The sequence below is a fragment of the Gnatocerus cornutus genome, chromosome 6 (genome assembly GCF_029298725.1).
Source record: "Gnatocerus cornutus isolate USDA-ARS CGAHR chromosome 6, icGnaCorn1.1, whole genome shotgun sequence".
NCBI lineage: Eukaryota > Metazoa > Arthropoda > Insecta > Coleoptera > Tenebrionidae > Gnatocerus > Gnatocerus cornutus.
In genome coordinates this window covers 12,001,946-12,027,452 of record NC_142238.1, presented here as the reverse complement: position 1 = coordinate 12,027,452, position 25,507 = coordinate 12,001,946, and the positions used below count along the sequence as shown (strand labels likewise).

Here is a 25,507-nt window from a genome sequence, read left to right as displayed (position 1 = left end):
TAATGAAACCCGACGTTTTACCACATAATATTTGACTGTCAAAAATGCAGATATACAACACTATTGAAAAAACTTTAGTCATTCTTAACGGCACAGGTGAAGTCGTAAATAAGTACATACAATACATAATACTCCTATCATTTTTGTTTCAAACTTGCCCAAATATCTGTGATAGTGCATTACAAAAATAGCACTTTTTTTTCGGCAATATAATTTTCTTGTAGCTCGAAAATATCGGGCATCCAATATTTTTAGCACCGTTTTGGATGGTTTCATACCGGTATTTGATCAGACGAGCTTGTATAAAAAGTGATAACTGATATATAATGTCATTATCAGCACGCTGCCGAATTTATGAAAGTTGAGGAAATGGACTTGCAGGCTCCAAACTTTGCTCCTTTGATACTGTTTTTCCCATAATCTTCATTCTAAATTCGACGATTTGTACACAGTATTATTTAGAACAGGAATTGATTAGTCCAAAAACGAAGGAAACCGGAGCTTCTTTGTAGGTCAAAAAAAGTACGACGATCATGAAAGAATGAGGATTTATGGTGAAATAAGTAAAAATATTTTATAAATCAAAGTATACATGTATTGGATACTAAATGGCATATATCAAAAATAGATGTTGGTAAATAATTTTAAAAACAAATGTCTGAGTGACAAAATTGAGAGACAGATTTACAGTTTCTCAATTTTAGACATAGAAAATCCAAAAATCATTATTTATTATACCGCAATTTTATAACTCATAAAGTGTTAAATACATAGAACATCCTATCAAAAATGTCACTTTCGGAAAAAGAGATTTTTCCGCTCCGCCGCCGCCTTACTGTGCGTATATCCCTAAAATATGAATACATACTCTCACTCGATTAGTTTTGTAGGCTTATTTTAGTACCCAAAATTTCAAATTCCGATCGCTTGTTGTTTTTGAGAAAATCACGTTGAACCATTCCGTATACAGATTAACTATTTTTTAATGTTTTTTTGAAAATTTTTAATAACAAATTAATAAGAAACTTCAAAAATTGTATTTGTATTTTTATTTATTTTTGTTCTTATACTTCAAGATAATTTTTTTTTTGCATAATTAAATAAAGCAAGTTAAAAAACATTAACTCTAAAAATTTCAACCAATTATCTTAAGCCGTTTAGGTGCTATGATTTTAGTTCACCCAGAACCATGCGAATTGCCCACTGCCCGCGCTGAATTAACCGTGGTGTGACGTCACACGACATATTCAGAACTTTCAAAATTCCCAGCCGTATAACTTCGGACCTAATTGATGAATGGTTTTCAAAATTTCAGGAGGTCTTTAGATCACCTTTTGCTATCGAAACATACCGTTTTTTCTATTAATTTAAAATATGCTAAACGGGCCCATTAGCTGCAACATGATAGATAGCATGGGCGTCTTTTTTTCATCACCCTATATTTTAATTTCTCTAATTTTCAAGTCTCACATTTTACAACTTTAAATATTATGTAAAAAATAAAGATTACAATGAATAAACCGACAATATGTATTATATCACTTAAAATGAAAAGTGCTTAAAATTCCGCTTACTCAAAATTGCAATTAATACCTCGAAAATAAAATTGCAATGTCTTTTTTGATCTGAGATGATACGCCTCTGCTGCTATGACAAAATAATGACAGGAAAGGTATGATTACAAAACGTAAATTAAATGAATGTAGTAAACACAACTCAACGTTATTTCAATTTTACATCTGAACATATTAAGAGAAACCTCCGATAAACGTAATAAAAAACTACCGTTAAATTTTGGCAATTAAGGAAAAAAAACAGAAATTCAAAAAAATTCCAAGAATTGAATAAGCGGTCAATATAAACATTTTTACTTTTATTTTGAAGTTTTTAATATAAAAATAATAATTTTCAATGATTTTCAAGTGTTTTTCGTTAAAATATAATATTTTTCAAAAGAAAATTGCCTATTTTGGATGTTTGTAGCTGTTATGTTGGCTGCGTTTTCCACTAACCTTCACACTCATCCTCGTGCTATGAAGTCGGCAAAGTTCGTCGGTGTTCCGAAGAGATGGTCTCTCCCACTTTCGTTTAGCTAGTGACATTTTTTTTGTGTTGTTCCGTGTATACAACTTTAACATGTAAAAATTATTTTAATGTAAGTTAAAGTTAATTAAAGTTAACAAATGGAAGTAACTTCCCCGTAATTTGGCCCGCTTGGGAGCATTTTTGTGAGTGTTTGTTTTGGCCGCGGCATCGCTTCCATGTACACAATTGACATGGCGCTGGGGTTCATTGTGATTTTCACGGAAATGATTTCGGTGTTTTAATAATGCTTTGGTTGTTATTTTCATTGCGATGTTGTGCGTTTTGTGTTTGTGGCGCTTCTTTATTTTACGCCCGCACTTCGCTTTTCGGCATAACCTTGATAGTAGCAACTCCACCTAGGCTTGTTTCAGTTTTTGAACATGGACGAGAGCGCCCAAGGTTTAGATCCAGATTATTTGATGGATCTCGACGAAGCAGAGGGGTCGGACCTCGACGACGACGAGGACGAGCTGATTGATGATCCGCTGCCCTCGCCCTTTCAATTCCCCTCTTCTGGTTCAGCCGCGACTTCGGCCGCTTCGTCGCCCCCGAATACTGATGATTTCCCTTTGCCCTTTGGGTTTTCTGGTAAGCCCTTCAGTAGTATTCGGCGGGGGCGTGGGCGTCCGCGTCGTGAAGGGATGGACCGTCACTTTGAGTTAGAACTCCCTCTTCGGTTAGCTGGGATGTTGACAGGAAAACCGGCTCAGAGACGCCCGGCTACTGGAAACAGAATGCGGAAAGTCAAACCTCCAAGCTGTGCTAGAAAAAAAATCAAAAGTCAAGACAGAATGGATTTTGATTTATCATGTATCACACCTTCACCCAGCGACGAGTTGTCTTTGCTAGATCCAGACACGGGAGCGCTTATTTTCACGGAAAAGGAGAAACCTGCTCCTATTTTCGAAGAACTGCCTTATTTCCCTGAACAGTGGCCTGGGAAAGTTTGCGCTTTTTGTAATTTAGGAGAGCGGAGCCAGCTGGGGCAAGGAGACATGTTAAGGTTGCTCTGTCCTGAAGGATTCACACCTCAGAGAGTGGCGGCGGATGTTGCTGAAAATTTCAGTAACACAATTCCAACACCAGAGCGAGAGAACGGGGATAAAAGTCCAAGAGGGCCTGTAACCTGTAGGAGACAAAAAAGTTTCAATAAATGCAGGCATCCGTCATTAACTAGCGAATATGTGGATGAACTGACTATTATTGGTTACACTGAAGAGCCTCATGTTTCAACACTATTTGATTCAAGCGGTTACTTCTACACGCATAGGAGCTGTGCTGTTTGGTCACACGGCGTTACAAAAAATGGTATTTTTTTATTTCCTTCAAACCTAAACTCGCCCCCTAAACAATTTTTTTATTTAGAAAACTCAGCTCTGGAAAATGTGGGTCCCGCCGTTTTACAAAGTTCTTCCAGGAAGTGTTTATTTTGTAATCATTACGGAGCAAGTGTTTTATGCAAAGTGGAGGGATGTACAAAAGTTTTTCATTTTCCGTGTGCAACTGCTTCTGGTGCCTTCCAAGTGTTAAATTCGCTTAAATTGTTTTGCAATAACCATATTGGGCAAGCTTCCTTGGAGTGTGAAAGTAATTCTTGGAAACTCAGTTTTGACTTTTTTAACATTTTTTTTCTAGATGCTGTGTGCTATACTTGCAAGACTTTAGGTGATATTTCTAATCTTATGTATTGTTCATCCTGTGGTGAGCACTACCATGGAATATGTGTTGGATTAGCTCAACTACCAGGTAAAAAAACAATTACGTTTTTATTACTAAAAAAAGTATACCTACAATTATTGTAGGTCGTAATTTTATGTAATCAGAAAAAAAGTAAAAATACTGCGTTCTGTATTTGTTTATAATATTTACCCGGCGACTTGCATTTTTTTAGTTGGTAGTTCTGTTGACTGAAGATTGACCTTTCAGGAATGTGTCAACTTTGACATTAAACTGTCAAAGAGACCGCAAAGCTACCAACAGTTTTGAAATTTTAAGAGTTGATTTGGTACCAGGAACAATAGTAATTTTTCAATAGTAATTTTTTTAATTAATTATTTAGGGTGTTAGGTAACATTACGGCTACAGCTGTAAAAAGTAATGTTTCGAAATCTTTTTCGGGTTTTTTTTGAAGCGATTAAGAAGGATTTATTTGTAACCAATCAGAGATCAATTTGCAAAAGAGCAGCGAATTTGGAATCAAAGTCATCTTGGGAAATTTTTTGATTAATGTCAGACTGACAGTTATAATTTATCAGTGGCGTAGTTAGTTTATAATTGTGAAAATAGGCTTATTTGCTCCACAATAGGGCTCTCGTTATTATGACGGTAACATGCTAGTATTATTCAAAATTGTGATCTTTTTGATCATTTATTAAAAATTTGTTTTCTCTTCGTTATTTAAACAAAATTGCAGTATTTTTTCTTTCTATTATTTACGCCACTGATTTCAACGACAAATTATTCATTTGGTCGAATGATTCTAATTGGACGATTCTAAAGCCTTGTATCTTTTTAACGAAAAATAACTGCGGATTCCAGAATAGTTAACTTTTTTTGATTAGCCCATTGCTGTATGACCGTAACTTTATCCATCACTCTATATTTTTTTTTTGTTTTGGTTTTAAGTAAAATTTGTGGGATAACACAAATATTTGTTATTTTTGATGTGATTTCGTCTTTTCCCCACAGAAATTAATCGAAAAATTAAAAAGACGCGCTTCTTTCTACTTTATTTTGAAATTGCAAGTTGTTGCTGTCATATATGAGCATATTTTGACATTGATGTACGTCAGGATGACGCATAAATTCGCGTTTGAAACTATTTAAACAAGTCATGGAAACAATAATCTGTAAATCTAGACGGATCATGTTATTTATCTTAGTCACCGTACATATCGTCTCAAATTCCTAAATGAAACACGTAGACTATACAATACATTTTTTTTATATGCAAAGTTTACATTTTAAAGAGTTTATAAAGTGTATACAAAATTTTGTTTGTTGTTCTCAAGAGGGTTCTTAGAACTGTCGTGTGCAAAAATTATGTCTTGATCATTCTTTCTTAGCCTCGCTACCAAAAAGAAATTTTATATTTAAAAATGAAACATGAGATGACTATATTTTTAATGAATTAAAAAAAAAGATTCAACTTATCTTTAACATGCTTTTTAGTCAAGAAAGCGCAAATGAATTAACGAATCTGAGTAATTACACTTAGAGAAGAGGCAATCATAACTACCTACCTATGTAAACAAATTACCCAACAAACAAGGTGTTTAGTGAATATTACAAAATGAATTATGTGTTGACCTTACTATTATAAATAATATTTGAACATACTATTTCGATGTAGATAATGAAATAATTGTCAAGTGTGTAAATTCTGAAGTTTAGCTTTCCTTATCTTTATAGTTTTGAAATAACCGACTACATTAAACGATTTTTACAATTTTTTCAGGTGTAAGAGCAGGATGGCAATGTAGAAAGTGCCGAATTTGCCAAGTATGTCGAATGACCGGCGACGAAACGAAATTAATGACATGCGAACAATGCGATAAAATCTACCATTCAACATGTCAAAGACCCATCGTAACATCTATCCCGAAATACGGATGGAAATGCCGAGTATGTCCGTCACTTACCACTTTTCATTTTAATTCCTTGGATCAGTGTTGCAGAGTTTGTGGTGACTGTGGATCTCGAACACCTGGCGCTGGTCTTTCTTCGCGTTGGCACGCACATTACACCGTTTGTGATTCTTGCTATCAGCAACGTAATAAGGGATTTTCCTGCCCACTTTGCCACAGGGCTTACCGCGCTCATGCACACAGGGAAATGGTGCAGTGCACATTATGTCGCAAGTTAGTATAAATATACTGATACGAATTACCTTTTTTAATCAATAATAAAAATGCCAGCAAAAATACGGACAAGTGCTGATAAGATAAAACTGTTTGATGTTGTAAAAACTTTTCTTTTTGACAGCTGAATTTTAAGTTCTGTCAAATATCAAGTTGACATATTTATTTCAGATTCGTTCATGGGACGTGCGATCCTGAAGCCGATTTAGTTACATATCATCAAAAGAAAGAAGCTCATCCTGAGTATGAATATGTTTGTTTAATGTGCAAGAACTTGACACAACCAGCTTCTCTTCTCTCAAAAAGAAACAGTGAGTGTTTATTATTATTTGTCACTGACTTCAGCAGGTTGGGCGGTAGAGGTGCAATATTTGCATTTTCAAAAGCGGTTCTCGCAAAGAATTGCACAACAGTTCAAATAATTTTCTAATTACGTGGCTAATCTGTGGATTAGCTGAACTTTTCTAATCAGAGGAATGTTACTTTTTCTTACTTCAAAACGTCTAAATGAACTCGCCATTTTTTCACACATGCTTTAGAAAAATAAACGATTTATCTATACCAATTAACATTAAATTTTTTGTGCAGTAGATAGAAAATCATACCTTGATTATTTAATCATTACATGAAAATTCTCGTTATAGAGTGATTAGGAATTCTTCCATTAACTATCTTTTTCTGGGAACGACAAAAATTGCTTTAGAATTACTCAGTGTCACAACGGAATATAATCATGTTATAAAACAGTGATAGAATGCATTCTTTTCAGAGTATTAACAAAACCTAAACGCAATTTTTTTTATTGTCGAAATGAACAAACTTTCTAGTGCAGGAAATAATCCAAGTCATCCCCTTTAGGTATTGACGATTCAAACGAAAGCGTGTCGACCCCTCAGGAATCCTCTTACGATGAAAATGTCGAGTTCGACACTCCCTTCCCGGTGGATACAATCAGGAACATGGGCTTGGGCAAGGGCAAGCCCTACAGCGCCAGTAAAATCGCCAAAAAACGCCTGGGTTTGGGTGGAGTAGGAACAAACGGTCGCCCAAAGGGCGTGGGTAAAGGGATTCCAGGAAAAGTGGGCTTCATGAAGAGGCAAAAAATGACGGATTTTGGGCGAAAACGCGGCGCCAAAGCCAAAATGCGCGGCGTTTTCGGAGTCCCAGGTGTAGGGTTACAACGTCCGGTTTCTGACGGAAAAAACGACGAAGAACCTGGCGTTGAAAACCGTCTAGTTCTATGTTCAGCCAAAGACAAGTTCGTTCTGACGCAAGATATTTGTGTCATGTGTGGCGCCCTAGGGACGGATCAGGAAGGGTGTTTGATCGCTTGTGTTCAGTGCGGACAATGTTACCACCCGTACTGTGTTAATGTCAAAGTCACCAAAGTTATATTGCAGAAAGGGTGGCGGTGCTTGGATTGCACCGTCTGCGAAGGTTGTGGTCAGAGGAATGATGAAGCGAGATTGATACTTTGTGACGATTGTGATATTTCATATCATATTTATTGCATGGACCCACCTCTAGATTATGTACCTCATGGTAATTGGAAGTGTAAATGGTGCGCTATATGTCAAACTTGCGGCGCCACTGACCCTGGTTTTAATTGCACGTGGATGAACAGTTTTACAGAGTGTGGGCCATGTGCATCTCATGTAACGTGCCCAGGATGTTCAGAACCCTACAGCGAAGGAGATTTGATAATACAATGTGTTCAGTGCGAAAGATGGTTGCATGGAACTTGTGACGCCATCAAAACAGAGGAAGATGCTGAAAAATGCGCCGAGGAAGGTTATAATTGTTTGCTCTGTCGTCCCAGAGACGTACCACCTCCACATTTAGTACCCACTGGAGCAACCTTAAAACCGCCAACTCCCACCAAAAGCCCTGAAGTTAAATCCAATAATAACTACTACGTGGATGGCGTCTACTTGAGCGAAAGTGGTTTTAATTTAATCAAATCCTTATCTCTGGAACAACACGGAACTAGAAAAAAGCGAAAGAAGATCACCACCGTTCAAGATAAAGAAGCTGGAATCATGGCAACTATCGAATCTGTAGTAGCAGGAGGCAGTTCTGAGAATATGCTAGACGATAGTGCAAAATTAGAACTCGTAGACGTCAAAGACGAGCCGCAAGAAATCTACAAAGAAGGGATGATTTGGATGAAAGAAGACGGACCACCACCTGATGGTTTCACGGTTTTTACCATGGAAAATGGCGTCAGTGTGTTACGAAGGAAAAGACAACGCAATCTGCAAAAGCTCGGAATCGGAGGATTTCTAGTAAGAATGCGGGGAATTAGAAGTGGACAAGACAATGATGACATCGATGTTTTACCCGGTCAGTCTACTCCATCTATTACTGAGGTTCCTCTACCTCCTCTTTCCATAGAAGGTGAGAAACCGAGGAGAAAACCAGTCAGGCGGAAACCTAAAAGTAAATTAGCGGAGACTTTCCCACCATACTTGCAAGAAGCATTTTTTGGAAAAGATCTCATGGATTCTACCAAAGAAGTAGATAGTTCTAGTAGTGATGAAGAGAAAAGTTATGAATTGGATAAAACTATACACTTGACCCAAGATGAAATCAAAGCAGTGGCTGCGGTGAGCGCAAAACATGAGATTGGAACACCGGGCGACAACAAACAAAAAGGTGTCGGACGGCGTGTGTCCATCACACCGAAAGAAGAAGAGGAAGAAGAAAATACTGAAGACCTCAAAGATGTTTTGGCAATTCCGGGAGACCTTCTAGATACTGATCTTGTGAATACTATCATGAATGAAGGAGACTCGGAGCTCCACAAAAATACAGAAACACTTGATTCTCTTGGAGGTACTTATCATCGACATGTCGACAAAAATTCATATTTTTTTTGTTGTAGCTCCCAGTTTAACGGACGATACTGATATAACTAATAGTTTAGCGACCGCAAGTACTTCTAAAGATACCAAAGATGAGCTTACCGACATTTTGGGGCCTAATTTTAACCTTGAAACAATGCCAAGTATTAATAGTAAGGACGTGGAAGACATCTTCAAAGTAAAGCTTCTAATAATGTTGTGATGCATTTCTACATGCTTTATTTTTAGGGAGTTTTGACCGACGATTCTCAAGAGTCTCAAGAGAGCAACGTGTTTCCAATTCAAAATACAAATGCTTTTAATGCGAACACTTCTCAGACTATGGCTCAACATCAAGTTGCTGCACCACCTGTTCGGCCAACAACACTGCCAGCGGTCAATCAAAGCAATATAAATTCACCTCTTAGCTTTCCTCCACCGTCTCCTTATCAGTCTGAATATAGCAAGTATGTTTTGATACGAACATAGTCATGCAGTGGTCTAAAACGTTTATTACAGTAGTCCACAATTTAGTCCTGCATTTTCTGAGCCCCAAAGTCCTTGGGTTTCTGTTAATGATGGGGCTGAGATGGATGCTGCACCAACTGGGACTCAGTCGACTTACAACCAAAGGTCATCCGAGAAAATGAAAGCTGATGAAGGATTAGGTAACGGCGCTACGATTTCTGCAGTTTTGTACGCCAATATGAATCACCCCGAATGGAAAACTGAATTTCCCAATTGGAGTGATAGGTACAAGCAGATTTTGAAGAAGTGGAGAACACTGAGCTCTGATCAGAAGGCACCGTATTTGCAACAGGCTAGGGATAATAGATCGGCATTGAGGATGAAAAAGCAACAACAGGTATGTATTATTTTCAATGTATTTATTATTGGTATGTTTATTTTTGAAATTGGTTGTTCTGCCATTATTGTGAGTGCTTTGAAAAAAAGCATACGAATTGAAGAGAAACTCTTCATGTGAGTTAACGCTTCGAATCCGACGGTTTTATGGGTTGTGACTAACAGTATACGTTAAACACATCAATGTTATTGTATGTTCGCCTCCGTTACGTAGCATTGCTTGTTTATACTGTGGACTACCACCGCCTGTTAGTTCTGTATGTGTGTTTACCTCCCAGTCACAGATAAACAAGGAGACAACAAGCGCGCCGGCGACCCCAACGACGAAGGCGCCGCCTCCTGCAGTCGCCCCCGTCAGCAACGTCATTCCCTCAACCCAGGTTCCTGCCATCGTCGCTCCAGTGTCAGAGGTGTGCACCCAACAGTCGCGGCCTACGCCATCACTAACCACCGCTTCCACTAGCTCTGTGTCTGTCTCCCCACCAGTAACACCCCGCCCAACCTCACTAACACCCTCACCCTCTACTCAGCAACAGTTTACCGTGCACGGTCAGTTCTTAGGACCGGGTGATCATTGCGGACCCGCGCCCAATGTCACGGTCAATCCGTTGTATCAACCAAACGTTAACGAGCAAAATCCTCCTTTACCAATATTAAGGACCAATAATATCCAACAACAAACTACCACACCACCCGCAAGCGATCAACAGATCCGCGTGTTGACTCCTTCAGAGATCATGCGCACTCTTCCCTCCCTCTGTCAGGAAAACTATGAACCTCAACCACCGGTGAGAACCTGTATTCAGTGTGGAAGATTATCCAGCTTTTTTCAGTTTCCTGTTTTTTATATTTCTGTTTTTTATCGGCATTCATCTGCATTTATTTGTAAACTTCATTATTGTTTGGTGTGTGTTGTCTATCTTTCAAATGTTCAAAATGCAGTTGGAGAAAACTGTTGGAACTTGGATCACATAAACATTGTTCTAACCGCATTTTGTGAGGGAAATCACTGTGATATTGTGTTAACGCATGCAAAACTGCATTGTCTTTTTCGTCATGTAAATAAATACTCGGATCAAGAAATTTACAGTACAATGGTATAAAAAAATCAGCAAAGAAATTATATTTGGTGATACAACACAAGTTTTCAGTAATGATATTTTTTTTCATAACTTACAGAAGACAAAACTGAGTTATGTATAATTGATGCGATTGTAAGTTTCTTTAGCCAGTCATGTTCTAGCAGAATATTTTGATTTATATGAAAAAATCCAGTCCAAAATCCTTTATGTTTCCAATCCTGAATTTTTCACAGATAGGTATCTGATCGACTTACAAGTTGATAGTAGTTAATAACTAAAAATTGTTAATACCAAAATGGTGATGGTAATAATGACTTTGACTTTCAATTCTAATGGTAGATTAACGTATGTAGGAACTTTCCTCATAATAAAGTTAAGAATAATGAATTATTAAAAACAATGTATCTTTTTCTATTCTGATTAACAATTTTTATTCTTTTTATTAGCATGGCTTTCTGTTTGTCGTTTTAGTGTCACTATTGTTAGTGGTCTTCTTGATGTAGTTCATACAAAAACCTACGACTGCTCTTCTCTTTCCAACTCGTGATTCATGTTTCTAAAATTGCTTTTAGGATCAAGAGAAGGTGTCATTACAACATAAGTCTGCGCGTGAAGCAGAACAGGAGCGACAATGGAAACAACTTCAAGCCTCTCGTCAACAACAAGCGCAGCAGCAACAGAATATCATTCATGAGCAGAGGGTGCAATGTAAATATTTCCTTTCTATTTACTTTAGAATTCAAAACATTGTTTTAGCTATAGCACGAGTCCAGAGACAAATATCGGACCCGACACCGTTCCCATTCTCGCAGGAGCAATCTCCTCAAGAACTTAGTCCTGTTACATCTCCTTCGTCTAATCCCAGACAAATGCTTTCAATGGGTATAAAGTCACCTACATTTCCACACCCTGTTCAAACAGCACTGCGGCCTCCACCGCCCACACCCACACCTCTTGAATTTACACCTGAAACTGATCCTTACGCTAAACCTCCAGGTACGCCAAAGTTACCACAACCTACATTTCAACCTAGGCTACCAGCAGATCCTTACACACACCAACCATCCACTCCTAGACCTCAATTCCAGATACGTCCTAATTTGCAGAACATGAATGCACAAGTGCGGCCGGGAGAAGCGCCTGAGTTGAACAGACAGTTGCGAGATTTGCTTCAGTTTAAGAAATTGGACGATCAGTTGTTGGCTGGTAAAGGACAGCAGAGAGTGTGGCCACCAGCTGAAGCTAATCAAGAAGTTGAGACACCGATTGTGTCGTCAAATGCTGTTGTAACGGGAGAGGTTACATTTAGACAGCCTTTGCCGCCTAGTATTGCAAGACCAAGAATGCCAGTACCGGTGTCTGCCATTCCTAGACAACCAGGTCCTCCTTTGGGACTAAGAATGCAATTAGATCCTAGAGTGCAAGGTTTGGATCCTAGGATGAGACTACTTCTTCAGCAACAGGTATATTTGATAGTTTAGGAGCTGATTTATACTAAATCTGTTGTTTATTGCAGAGACTACTACAACAGTCCACGGGAGGAAATCAACCCCAACAAGTTTTTCCTGGTGGGACTGTCAGGTTTGGGGTTGTACGACCAACGAGTGTGGAACAATATGAACAACTTTTACCAAGACAACAACAGCCTGCTTTCCAACCTAGAACAGCGGAGACACAATTAGCGCCGCGCTTGGCCGCTAATCAATTGCCTAACATTCAAAGACCCCAATTAAATCAAGCACCTGCTGCTCCTCCGACTACTAATAATACAGAAAATGCCGTACCAGATCAAGAAATTCCAGATAACGTGACAGCCGAATTGGAAAAACTTGAACAAGAAACGGGGACAATGGCCGAGCTTCAAGGTGTTGACATCCTAGGTCTAGGTGATGACGACGACGAACTTTTAGGTGAGTTTTAACATGATTCCAATTTTTTGCAACTTACGATTTTGATGTTTAGCTGAGATGGGGGCCGACTTCAATATTTTGGAATATGCGGATCCAGAAGCCCTTCCAGGTGAAAAAACCAACATTCTAGACTTGGAACTGGAGGAAGAACCTCTTAAAAATGACAAGAAAGTCAAGGTGGAGATTCCAAAAGGTCCAGCACAACAACCTGCTGTTGCTACTCAAATAAAGAAAGAAGTAACGGGACCACCAGTCACACCCGTTATTTCAGCACCGCAAACTCCAAACAACATTCATCCACCACCCTTGGCTATATCTCAAGCTCAGAGCAATCCTCCCTTAGCTCCTGGGCTTACGACACATTTAACGCCTCAGCAAATTCATCAGCAGATGGTCCATCAAGTGCAACAAGCTGCAGCTCATGGAAAACCAATGCCTCCAGGATCTAGACTACAAACTCCGGACGGAGTTATTGGAATTGTGACTCCAAATAACACAGTGCAACTCCAGTTGCCTCCAGGTTATCACCAAAGATATTTAGTGTCTCAATGTAAGGCCGTGGTTTTGTGTTGAGCTTTTCTAATGTATTTTTTTATAGTGCAAAACCAAAAATTACAAATGCGACTAGGACAAAATAATCCGAGACTGATGTCGGTAACTCCTGTTCAACAACAGGCGTTACATTCTGCACCAGTGGGACTTAATCCAGGACCAAGGTTGGCGGCACCACCACCACCGCCGCCGCCCTATCCTGGACCTCCACCACCTTACCCCGGATCTACGACCCCACAACAACAGGTATGGGGTTTTTCATTTGGAAGCATGGTTTTATTTGGTTCAGTTTTTGGATGTAATATTAACAACGTTCTGTTGATTTCTCTCGGGAAACTTATTCCTAGTACCACAGATTTAAGGTCCGCCTGATAAATGTTGTTTTTAATTTTGCTTAAATTATTGGTTAAATTATTGTAATTTGTTTGCTGCTCTTTTTGATAAGTAACCTTACCGGTGCGTTTTTGTTTTAATGATTACTGCGGCAGTACTTTTAAAGTTCAATGAACAGTTTTAAACTTTATTCTTGCACTATTTATTAGAGTTTTTTTCGTGGATCTTAAATCTCTTATAAATCCGTAATGTTAAAAAAAAGTTTCAATTTGGAGTCAATTCTATTATAATCATCGGGATTGGTAGTACTAACTTTGGTTGAGGTACGGTGTTGTTGCTTGCATGTGTGTGGTAGATGGGATTGAGAATGGGGCCTGTTCATCTTCCGCTGGGACACATACATCCTATGCGACCGCAGGGTTTACCTTTGCATCCACACTTGCAACGAAGACCTTTGTTACTGGAGGTGAGATTAAAACCCCTTACATAAACCCATGACACTTCCCTCTTCAGTAAATCAATCCATCACCTTTATACGACGAATCCGAAGAACGTAGTTAACATTAATTTTCCATATTTAGTGTCCTTTGAAAGAAAATTTTCACCTAACATATCGTTAGTTTGTTGGTAAAATTCACGTGTACTCAATATAAATGGCCCAATTTTACGAAAAATTGAATTTTACCTAAAATTGAATTTTACCTCTAATCAGTGATGTATTGAGGTGTCATTTTCAACAATTATTCGCTTATTCAATTATTAGTCGCATGTTAAATTATCTACCCTCAAGTCTCACGAGCTTAGTAATATACCACATAATTCCGCTTACTTCGACTTCTTTTCCCTCCTTTATTCAAAAACACTAGAAGTAGGTATTTTTCAATCAGAATTAGTCTTCCTCATTCTCAAACCTAGGTTTTTAAATTTGCACGGACCGTTTTCAATATACCTGATTTTTTCTAACAAGTTAATGTACGTGTTGTTCACACAGGAGCAGCCGCTGTTACTGGAGGATTTACTAGAGCAAGAAAAACGCGAACAAGAAAAACAAAATCAGACGAGTCAGTCTGTCGGCAACAATCAGGAAATCCCTGCATCAACTCCTTCAAATGATCAAGAATCGTCGTCTTTGCTTTCAGATCAAGATTTGGAAAGGATTACAGATGTTTTAGGTGCTCCTGTGGGTATCAACGCAAATGCGAGACAAGGCCAAGGTATTTTTTTCTACTCACAATTTTTTTGGTGCTAATTAGCATTTTTTGATCAGTGACATCAACTACAACTCAAGCAACTTGGCAACAAAACCAGAATAGACCGAAACCTACGCCCACACCTCAACCAACCACAGAGATTCGGGTGCAGACTTTCAACGCAAATTTGTTGACACCTCCACCTTTACCACCCGAAAATATAGTCACAGAACAAGATAAACAAAAGCAGTTACTATATGAGCAATGGTTGAGTCATCAGAATAATACGCTTACGCAACAATTGAAATATTATGAAACCGAAGTAAATAAGTTGAGGAAGATGCGCAAATCCTTGAATAGCAAGCAAAGGCAGTTGAGGAAAACTGGAGGGCAGTTGGCTGATGCTGATGCTAACGAATTGCAACGCATTGCGACGGAGCAGTCGGCTCTTCAAAAACACTTGGAATCTAGTCGGAAACTCAGTCGGCAACACGGACTGCTTATACAGGTATCTATAACTTTATAGGCACTGCTCTTTTTAGATATAGCACAGTAGTACATCTATGTACACTTTACACAACACTTAAACTTAAGCTGGAGGTGTGATAATAATTATTACGTGCTCTCTTCAGTATTCTTTAAAGTGACTACTCCAGCTAAAGTCATTTCCACATGACACAATGAAACCACTTTGACTCGAAATGGGGCACGTTGTAGATATTGTAGTTGTTTTGTGCAAAAAGTAGCAGATGTCTATAATAAAATACTCTTTATATTATATAATTTTGTATTACCCCAATTGGTCTATATGAAGGAATACCGGACCAAACAGCAAGCAAAACAGCGCCCAGGCCCGGGTCAGTCGCCTCTTTTAATCCAACAGAATCATTCACCTTTGGGACCACCCTCGTCTTCACCAATTCATCATTCAAATGCGTCTCAGTCCCCAATGATGTCGCCGTCAGCATCACCGTTAGCCCAGCACAATTCGCCCTTGCATAGTCCTAGTCCTATGATATCCCACTCTCCAGGTCCTGGTTCAGTCAACAATATTCTACAAAGTCCTAATGGTATGTCACCAATGCAACCATCACCACGTATAGGAACACCACATTCACAAGGCGATAGTAGCCCAGGTCCAGTACCGTCTCCATCACAAATTTGCTTACCACCGCCGGCTCCTAGAATGACATCGCCACAACATAAAAGAGTTGTTACAAGTCCTGTGGGATATCATCCGATTGATTTAAGACCGGGAACACCCCAAATGAGATTTGTTAGAACGCCATTAGATCATGGAGGTGGCTTACAGAGACGACTTCCTTCGCCAATGAATGTTTATCAACAAAAACCTGGAACGCCCTCACCATTGAGTAGCCCACCCCCGCAACAAATTAACATTAATCAGCTACAGATACAGAAACAATTACAACAGCAAGGCTTAGAAGGGCAAGAGACTTTATTGAATTCAGCCAGAGCAGCTCAGTTGATTCAACAAAGAAATCTTGCAAGACAGCAGCAACAGCAGCAGCAGCAACAGATTGTAGCTCAACCTTCTCCGCTGACGCCTCAGCAACATCAGATGATGGTTCAGCAGCAACAACAGTTGGCGAAACAACAGCAGCAACAGATTGCACAAATACAAGCTCAGTTGCAAGCTCAACAAAGATTGAATCAGCAACAAAATAGTGCTCCGGCATCGCCCATGCCACCAAAGAGTCCTTTGATTAGTCAGCAAATTATGTCGCCACATTCAATGCCTCCATCGCCGATGCCTCCGCGGAGTCCTATGATGAATTTTGGCAATAATCAACAAACGCCAAATTCTCCAGTTAACAGAAATGCAAACTTCCATTCAAATCTCAATCAGCCACCGAGCAGTCCAATGACACCTCACTCTCAATATCAACCACCAAATTCGCCAATGCCTCGAAGTCCCATGATTCAGTCTCCAATGGGAATGCGGCGACCACCAACCAGTCCAGCGATGCCTGATCGTCCCACAAGTGTAGAAAATCCAGGACTTTCGAGACCACAATATGTTTCTCAAAATAGTCTAGATGGTTCTTCAATGATGGATAATGGAGGTGGAAACCCTCATAATCCAAATAATCCGATACCAGTACCACCTCGATTTGGTTACTTCAAATTAGGTTTGAGAGGTGGTGCTCCCATGTGGAGTTTCGGCAGAGGAGCCAAAAGAATTCCAACACCTCCAGGCAACAAAGAAATAGAAAAAGCCACCGTAGGCGAATGCTCAAACCCTGTTAAACCAAAAAAGGAATCTCATTTGAGTAAGGTTTCAATCTTGAAAAGAAAATCACCAGCGAAAACAAATTTACAATCTTTAGCAGTCAGCAAAGTTGGATCGTTAGTTAGTACTGATTATAATGAATTTGATGATAGCTCATGTACTCCTCCAGTAACGCCACCACCTTCGGCTTTAACATCTACCAGTCGTGTTGTCGGTGTTCAAAAAACTATCGGTAAAAAGATTCCCGAGGTTATAGAAACGAAGGAAGTATTGATCGTTCATAGTCCAGACGAGAAACAAATTAGATGCGAAGATATAATGGATTATGATGACGATAACAACACTGTAATTTCTGGAGAAGTTTCATTAAGTTCGACGGCCCAACAGAATGACGGCGACGATATTGCCGTGATTGAATCCCTAGCACAAACTGATTTAGCAGAACCCATGTCAAGTCCCCTGGAATCCGACCAAATAGCTGATGAGTATCTTCTATTTCCTGGAAATATGGTTGTAGACTTATCTGGTGATGGCGAAGCACACTATTCTGATAAAGAAGAAGCTGAAGAAGAAGAATATAGCTCTGAAAACATGCACGTTGTAATTCGAAGTCCTACAACAAGCGACGACGAATTCATAATGCAAAGCAAAACGAAAAAATACAACATTAGACGTCTACCATCGAACCATCTTCTTGAGTCTGCAGATTCGCCTGAACCAGAAGAAATGCAAACTGATCCATCACCAGAAGGTGCTGATGAAGACGCTAACTACGAAGAGTCCGAAATTGTTATAATCGATCCATCTGTAAAGTCTCCCGAAGAGCAAATCTCAACTAAAGAAGATTTTGAAGAACTAATCGACGAGGGCTCCAGAAAAGATAAGATGAAGCAGGAAGTCATTTCCGCGAAACATATAAACGAAATTCATAAATACGCAGCAAATGTTTACAGTTTTCCCCCAAAGTCCGAGAGTAATGTTGCAAATGCAAACACGAGCAGAGTTACAAATCTACTTGCCTCAAAACTGGGACCAAAATTTTCTTTAATTACGCCAGTAGTCACGATTTCAAGAACTGAGCCCGCGAAATCTACCGATGTCATGGTTGCTCAAAATACAAAACTTGTAAATGCCACAACCGCCTCCAAGTTGACGAATATTATTTTACATAGTGCAGTTCGGACCAACGTTTTGAGTGTGCCAAAATTAGTCACAAGTGGTTCTTCAGCGATAACGATTGTCGGTGCAAGCCCTTCACCAATTGCGTCGATTTTACCTCCGGGATTTACTGTACCAGTTATCAGCGCGAGTGCAGTTAGACAGCTACCGAATGTTAAAGTAATCGATAAACCATCATCATCCATTTCTTTAACGACTCATGATACTTGTTTACCAAAGAAGATCTTCGAGGATGATTCAGTGTCACCTGATAGTTCCAACTGCGAAGACGACAAATCTAAAGATTCATCTGATGAAAAATCCAAGACGGACTCTCCACCTGCAGAATTTGTGAAACAGTCACCGTTCGTGAAAGTCAATGAGAATTTGAAGAGTGAGATGAAATTACCGGTAGAGACTTCACAAACTAGTTCTGTTACGAAGGCCGAAGTACCTAAAACAGTCGCTGAACTGGTGGTCAAAACAAACACTGATACGAAATCATCAGAAAGTAAATCGGCAAAAGTAGATTCAGAGATAAAACCAGCTGAAAATGTGCAAGTGACGAGCATCAAAGTTCACAATACCAGAGTTGGTAGTCCAGTTATATCAAAAACTTCTTCACCGGTGATAATTCACAACACCCCGGAATTAAAAATGACCGCGCAAGTGATTCAGGAGTCACAGTCGGGCATTCAGATCACAGCTCGTGCTGAAACTGTTGATGGTTTTGAAGGTTCTTCCGGTGATGACACTAAATCCGTCGTTATCTCTATTCCATCACCGACACCTTCACAAGAACAGATGTTGGATAATATCGCTTTGCAAGCTTTGGAAAATCGGCGCAGAGATGGAAATGGAATGGCTGGCGAATTCGAGTCGTTTGAAGACGTTCTTGATATGATTGAGAATATCACAGGAAAACCTCCGACTGTTTTAGAAGACAACATTAAAGATAAGCTCCTTAATGATCCAGATTTTCAAAAGACTAACAAAGTTACTGTGACGCAATCTGAACAACCTACAGAACCTAAGGCGACAAAAGTGGAAACTAAAGCTGCTCCTGCGAAACCATCAGTTGTACCGCAACTTTCACCACTGTCTCAACCAACTGATTTAACAACAAACATGGCAAACGCTTCGCAACAGCTTCGAAATTTACTATCTCTATCTACAACAACAACACCACAGACTACAAACAGCATCGAAAGTATTGTTAAAACCGTCAGTCAGAAGGTAGTGAGCACCACTGCAGTTTTATCTACACCTTCAGTTGTTAGTTCAAGAATCATCCAGCAGAATGCCACTGCTGTTAGTCTAAATACAGTGATCGTACCAAGCATGAAGCAAAAAACTGTTGTATCCGCTTTATCACCAATTCGTACTCAAACCACAACTGTTCAAAGCTCCACGGTTGTACCTCACACAACTGTTCAGATTACCACAACTGGATTGAATTTCTTACCAGTTCGTACTAGCGGCATTCAATTGATGCCAGAACATCCCAAACTGCCAAGAGTTACTGCCATCAGTGTAACCGCACCTGTTGTAAGCGCAACGCCAACAACCACAACACAAAAACCTGTTGTCGTGACTACTACTCCTCCTGCTGAGTCTTCTGAAGCATTACCAAGAAAAACAACTTGTTCACTCACAGAAATGCTGCAATCACATCCAGCAGCTGTTCCAACCACTAAAACAAGTGCAGATACCATAACTGCTGCTAGTTTGTTGGGTACTTCTATTAGTTTGTCTCGCTCAGGATTTAGCACTTCGCTAGTTCAAGCTCAGCCGCACGTTGTTGTTTCATCTGTGACCACATCTAGTCCAGTTTTCCAGACAACTAGCTTCGGAGTACATTCAACAAGTTCCACCACCACAACTTCAGTCTTCAAGTCTGTTACTTCGAGTACCAATTTACTTCACACTCAACTCACTAAAGTCATCCGACATAAATCTCAGGAAGAATCATTAGCTGACTCTATTAAGCTTGAAGAAATTAAAACAGAACCAATGGACACTTGTGATGAGAAACCAAAAGTAGAGCAGTTGTCGGGTTGTAAATTTTCAACGATACAAGCGCCGTCGATCACAAGAAATGAAGACTCTCAAAACGCACTTTTAAAGAAGTTGTTACAGAACACGGCGTGTGCAAATAATCAGACCCCGCCTCCGGCGACGACACCGACTTCCATCACAGTGTCGCCATCAACTCAGTTCACTTCAACTTTGGAAAATCAGTTGAAAGCCTCCATTTTAACTCCTGTCACAAAAGAAGCGACAGTTGTGCAACCACCAACAAAACCAACACCTCAAAAGACACCCATAATGAGCAGAGAAACGTCTTTCGTGTCGAGTCCAGTTATTCCTCAACCACAAAGTGGTTCAAGTGCTGGTGCTACTCAACAACTGCATATTGACATCAAGAAGTGTTTACCACCGAGTCGTACTCCTAGTAGAGACGACTTATTGTCGCCACCCACACCACGCTCTTCCTGCAGTCAAGATTCCAGTCTTCAAACACCACCACTTATCAAAAAGGAAATACAACCGTTGCAGCAATTGTCGCAAGAAGTCAAGAAGGAGTTTGTTGATGAAAGCTCGCAGCACTCTGAAGTCTCTGACCAAAGTCGCTCCGACGTTCCTATGAAAGAAGAAATTGACGCGTTAGATCCTATAACTGAGAAAATGTTGCTGGACAAGGAAGAATTGAAGAAACAGAAAAGAAGGATGTATCAACAGAAACGACGCCAAAACCAGATAATGAACAAAGAAGCAGTGGGGCAACCCAAGAAACGCCCACGCAAAAGTTCCAAAGTCGACGAAGATTATGATACTTACATCGAAGGTGTTTTGGCACAGTTGCGCACGCTTCCTCCAATGGTCGTTTCTGAGCCGGTCCTCAATCGGAACTTCAACATCTTGCCGATTTTTGGTAGTGATCTTAGTAAACTGGCGGCGAACGACTACGATTCTCGATTCGGGGAGCTAAAGGGCGAATATGGAAACGCGTTTTTACCAGGTTTTTCTGATTTTTACAACACTTCGCCGTATGGCGACCAAGAACCTCTGCCTGAGAAACCTCCAGCGTCTACACAGAGAGGATTTTACGACCAAGAGTTCCCACTGATTAAGTTTGATACTGAAGAAGATAAAAGATTTGATATGTTCTGTCGCGAAGACACTCCTGATTCTATTATTAGTAGTTCCTCTCCCGAATGTCCTGTTATTGAACCCGCGCATAAATTCCTAGGGCTGAAGTTGATTAACGAAGATGATGACGACGATGACGACGATATGAGTAAAATGAGGTTGTCGCCGGTCGTGCCAATTATTGCACCCATACCTATCAGGTTGAAGGCGGCAGGACCGTACTTGAAGGACTATACAGAGGTAAGGTTTTATTTTATCAAGTCATGAGATATTGCAAACTTCATAATTGTGAAAAAGATAATTTTATTTTTTATTATTAAATTCCTAAGGAATATTTGATAGTATATGATGTTGTCTACACGCAAATACGATAACCCACTTTGTTAATATTTTGCTTATCAGTATAATGATGCTTTTTATTTGTCTTTTTAGGAAAAGCAGATAATTACGATTGCATTTTTTTTTGTTTAAAAATCATTAGAATTGTTAACATGGTACGTTCTTTGTTAAATCTTTTTTTTATTATCGCAGAAAATTACGCCGTTTTATTTTCTCTACTTGTAGGACAAAGAGAACGTTGGACGCGACGTGTGTGTGAAATCGAAATTCGCCTCCACCTCAGCGACACCTCTAAAAGATTCAGGAAATGTGACCGTCACTTTAACTCTGACTTCCTCTGCAGCCGAAGACATAATGGGTGTTCTTCGCGATTTGGCAAACATTTTACATATCCCGGCGCCTACAAGTTACCAAATTGTGGAGCGCACGAGCACACCACCAAGTCAGAAGTTAGGACTCTACAGAACCAAAGGGAAAGACGGAAAAGAAGGAGGTAAGTTTTTGGAGTTCCCTCGTAACTCTTTTAACACTTTTTCTTCAGCTCCGATTGATATCCAAAGCATTCTCAACGGGGCGGCTAAATTCTGCAAGCACTGCGATGTGGTCATTCTCAATAATATGATCAGGAAAAAAGTATCGGAACTTCCCTTCTTATCGAAAGATTCTGAGTTGTTAAGTGACGGCGATGAATTATTCTTTTGTAGTACGACTTGTTACATGCAATTTGCGTTAATGCACAGGTCTCCGTCGATTCCGGAAGACAAAGCGGCTGCCATCATAGACCATCTGTGCCAGAAAGACAAGACTGACTTGAAAGCGAAAAGACCGTTCATGGATTCGTTGGAACACAAGAAAAGCTTCACGGATACCGTGGATATGGAACTACATCACTTTAAGAGAGAAGCCGAACCGATGGACATTAGAGCGTATCAGCTGTTCGCCAAACAAGCAGATGCCATCAGATTGAAGAGATACGACGAATTACAGATGCAGAATACACCGAAAGTATGGAAAGGTATCCGATACAAGGGTTGGACACCTGGCTGTCTACAACCACCAACAAAACACAAAAAGCCCACAGACAAAGAAACGATGGAGTTGTTATATAGAATGGGCATTACTGTCACTCCAATCAAATTACCTGAAGACTTCCGCAAGTGCATGTTCTGTCAAGGGATAGGTGACGGCGTGGCTGATGGTCCGGCACGATTGTTAAATTTCGACGTTGATAAATGGATGCACTTGAATTGCGGTTTGTGGTCAGACGGCGTGTATGAAACAGTAAATGGTGCTCTCATGAATCTGGAAAATGCTCTTCAACAGAGTCTCACTCAAGTGTGTGTTCATTGCAGCAAGTTGGGTGCTACGATACGTTGTTTCAAAACTCGGTGCTCAAATGTGTACCATCTAACCTGCGCAGTTAAAGATGGTTGTGTCTTCTATAAAAACAAAACGACATACTGTACAGTGCATATACCTAAGAACGAGAAAGACAATGAACTCACAACTCTTTCAGTGTCGCGTAGAGTTTACGTTAATCGCGATGAAAATCGTCAAGTCGCGGCTGTGATGCACCATTCTGACACCAATAACTTGTTGAGAGTTGGAAGTTTGATTTTCTTGAGTGTCGGTCAGTTACTTCCACATCAGCTGCAAAATTTCCATAATCAAAACTTCATTTATCCTATCGGTTACAAAATTATTCGTTTTTATTGGAGTATGCGCCATATAAATAAACGCTGTAAATACATCTGTTCCATTCATGAATCGTTCGGAAAACCCGAATTTAGAGTCGTTATCCAGGAAGGCGTCGAAGAAGACGTCGAATTCAAAGACATCAGTCCTAAAGCTGTCTGGCACAGAATCTTAGACCAAATCGCATCTATGAGACGAGAAAACCAGTGCGTCCAAGTTTTCCCACAGTTTGTCAGTGGCGAAGACTTGTTTGGTTTAACAGAACCAGCAGTTGTCCGCGTTCTAGAAAGTCTTCCAGGTAAATACTAACTTCTTCAAAATAACAGAACTACACAGTCTTCGTAGGTATCGAAACTTTGCAAGACTACAAATTCAAATATGGCAGAAATCCTTTGCTGGAGTTACCACTAGCAATAAATCCATCTGGAGCTGCAAGAACTGAACCGAGGTCGAGGAGTCAGTTGCATTGGAAGAGACCTCACACGCAGCGAACTGCTGGGGCATCTGTACGACCGTTGTTTGGACCATCACCTGCAATGACCAACAATAACACTCTGGGAGAGGGCACTTGCCCTTACACCAAACAGTTCGTTCATTCAAAGAGCTCGCAGTACAAAAAAATGAAACAGGAGTGGCGCAACAACGTTTACTTAGCGAGGTAAGTCAAAACAAATTCTACATTTCCGGTACTTCGATATTTATATTTTTAGACTATTATTATGTAACACGAGATTATAGGCGTGTTTTTTTTTGTTCGGGGATAAAATATCCTAATTTCTTGTTGCTTAATTTTTAATTGCTTTTTTCAGGTCAAAAATCCAAGGCCTGGGCCTGTACGCTGCTCGCGATTTAGAAAAACACACGATGGTTATCGAGTATATTGGTGAGATAATCAGAACGGAACTTGCAGAGACAAGGGAGAAAAAATACGAAGCCAAGGTTTGTTAACCAACTTCATTTCGAGTATGCCTAACTTTATTATTACAGAACCGCGGAATTTATATGTTCAGATTAGACGAAGAGCGGGTGGTCGACGCGACACTGTGTGGTGGTTTGGCGCGTTACATCAACCACTCTTGCAATCCCAATTGTGTGGCAGAAACTGTGGAAGTCGATCGAGACTATCGGATCATAATATTTGCCAAAAGACGAATTCAAAGAGGCGAAGAGGTAAGTTTTATGGGAAATAGTTATCATGATGTAATTGTGGTAATTCTAGCTGGCATATGACTACAAATTTGATATAGAAGACGACCAACACAAAATATCGTGCATGTGTGGAGCCCCGAATTGTCGGAAATGGATGAATTAATTTTTTAGCATTTGTGTACTTTGAGTAATTTTGCTGGTAATTTGTTTTTATTTGTAGATGTTTACCGTTGACAACAGAACTAAAGCAGACTGTTTACAGTGCCATTACCTGTCTCATACTTTATAAAGTACATTCCATAGTTTTATGTTTGATAAAGTGTAACCTTGAATAACGTAGGATAAATGTGCATTTATATATTTTGTTACATAGTGTCGTAATAAGGACAGTGGCTTAGGGTTAGGGACCAAATTGATACCGTTGTTTCCCCAACCTTATAGAGAATTTTGTACATACGTAACAGTAAGTAATTTATTTCTTTTTATCTTATTCGACCACTTACTTTTGTCGATGAAAGTTTAGTGTACAAACTTGCTGCAAAAATCTTTATTGTGTATTATTTATTGTATAGAAAATTGTTGTTTAAGTCGTTAGTTTAATTTATTTATTAAGATAAACATTTTAATTTGCAGCAAGATATAGTGATCAGTCTGCAAAGAAAATAATACTTACGCGTCGTTCATATTAGTTTAATTTTAATTATTTTCTTTGCGAATTTGCTGCTTGTATTTATACATTGTTTAGATTGCCGTGCAATATGAGTTTGAAGCATCTTGTGTGCGCTTAGTTTTTTAATAAGTATGCATTGTAAATTTCATATTGTAGTTACATTTATGGGACTATGAGTCTATTGTTGTTATTTTCCTTTTTAATGTTTTTTGTATATATTTTTTAATTTCCAAATGTGAAAATATAATGATTTTTGTAATTAAAAGAGATCTAGGACAATAAAAGTTTGATGTTGGATTTATTTGGTTCTACACTACCACTACAATTATTGTTGCAATTTTCTCAGTCTTACTTTATAAATTAGGACGGT

At 39.4% G+C, this 25,507-nt stretch overlaps 1 protein-coding gene across 6 annotated transcripts; it reads left to right on the top strand.

Annotated features, from left to right (window-relative positions):
- The first annotated feature begins 2,069 nt into the window (after positions 1–2,069).
- LOC148172991 (uncharacterized) lies at positions 2,070–25,434 on the top strand. 6 transcript variants are annotated; one of them, XM_088038697.1, is made up of 27 exons: positions 2,070–2,155; positions 2,457–3,393; positions 3,451–3,672; positions 3,721–3,831; positions 5,543–5,709; positions 5,755–5,945; positions 6,117–6,256; positions 6,804–8,780; positions 8,830–8,987; positions 9,038–9,255; positions 9,308–9,653; positions 9,931–10,062; positions 11,307–11,442; positions 11,491–12,197; positions 12,251–12,644; positions 12,697–13,194; positions 13,243–13,442; positions 13,885–13,995; positions 14,521–14,743; positions 14,797–15,227; positions 15,534–21,524; positions 21,849–22,116; positions 22,165–23,616; positions 23,664–23,976; positions 24,128–24,257; positions 24,306–24,488; positions 24,538–25,434. In XM_088038697.1, the coding sequence occupies exons 2-27, from the start codon at positions 2,466–2,468 to the stop codon at positions 24,628–24,630; spliced, it is 15,720 nt and encodes a 5,239-aa protein (XP_087894823.1). In that variant the 5' UTR covers positions 2,070–2,155; positions 2,457–2,465; the 3' UTR covers positions 24,631–25,434. The 6 variants fall into 6 exon arrangements, with proteins under 6 accessions (XP_087894823.1, XP_087894821.1, XP_087894820.1 ...); XM_088038695.1 differs by having other exon boundaries at positions 9,931–10,440; positions 11,497–12,197; XM_088038694.1 differs by having other exon boundaries at positions 9,931–10,440.
- The last annotated feature ends 73 nt before the right edge of the window (positions 25,435–25,507 follow it).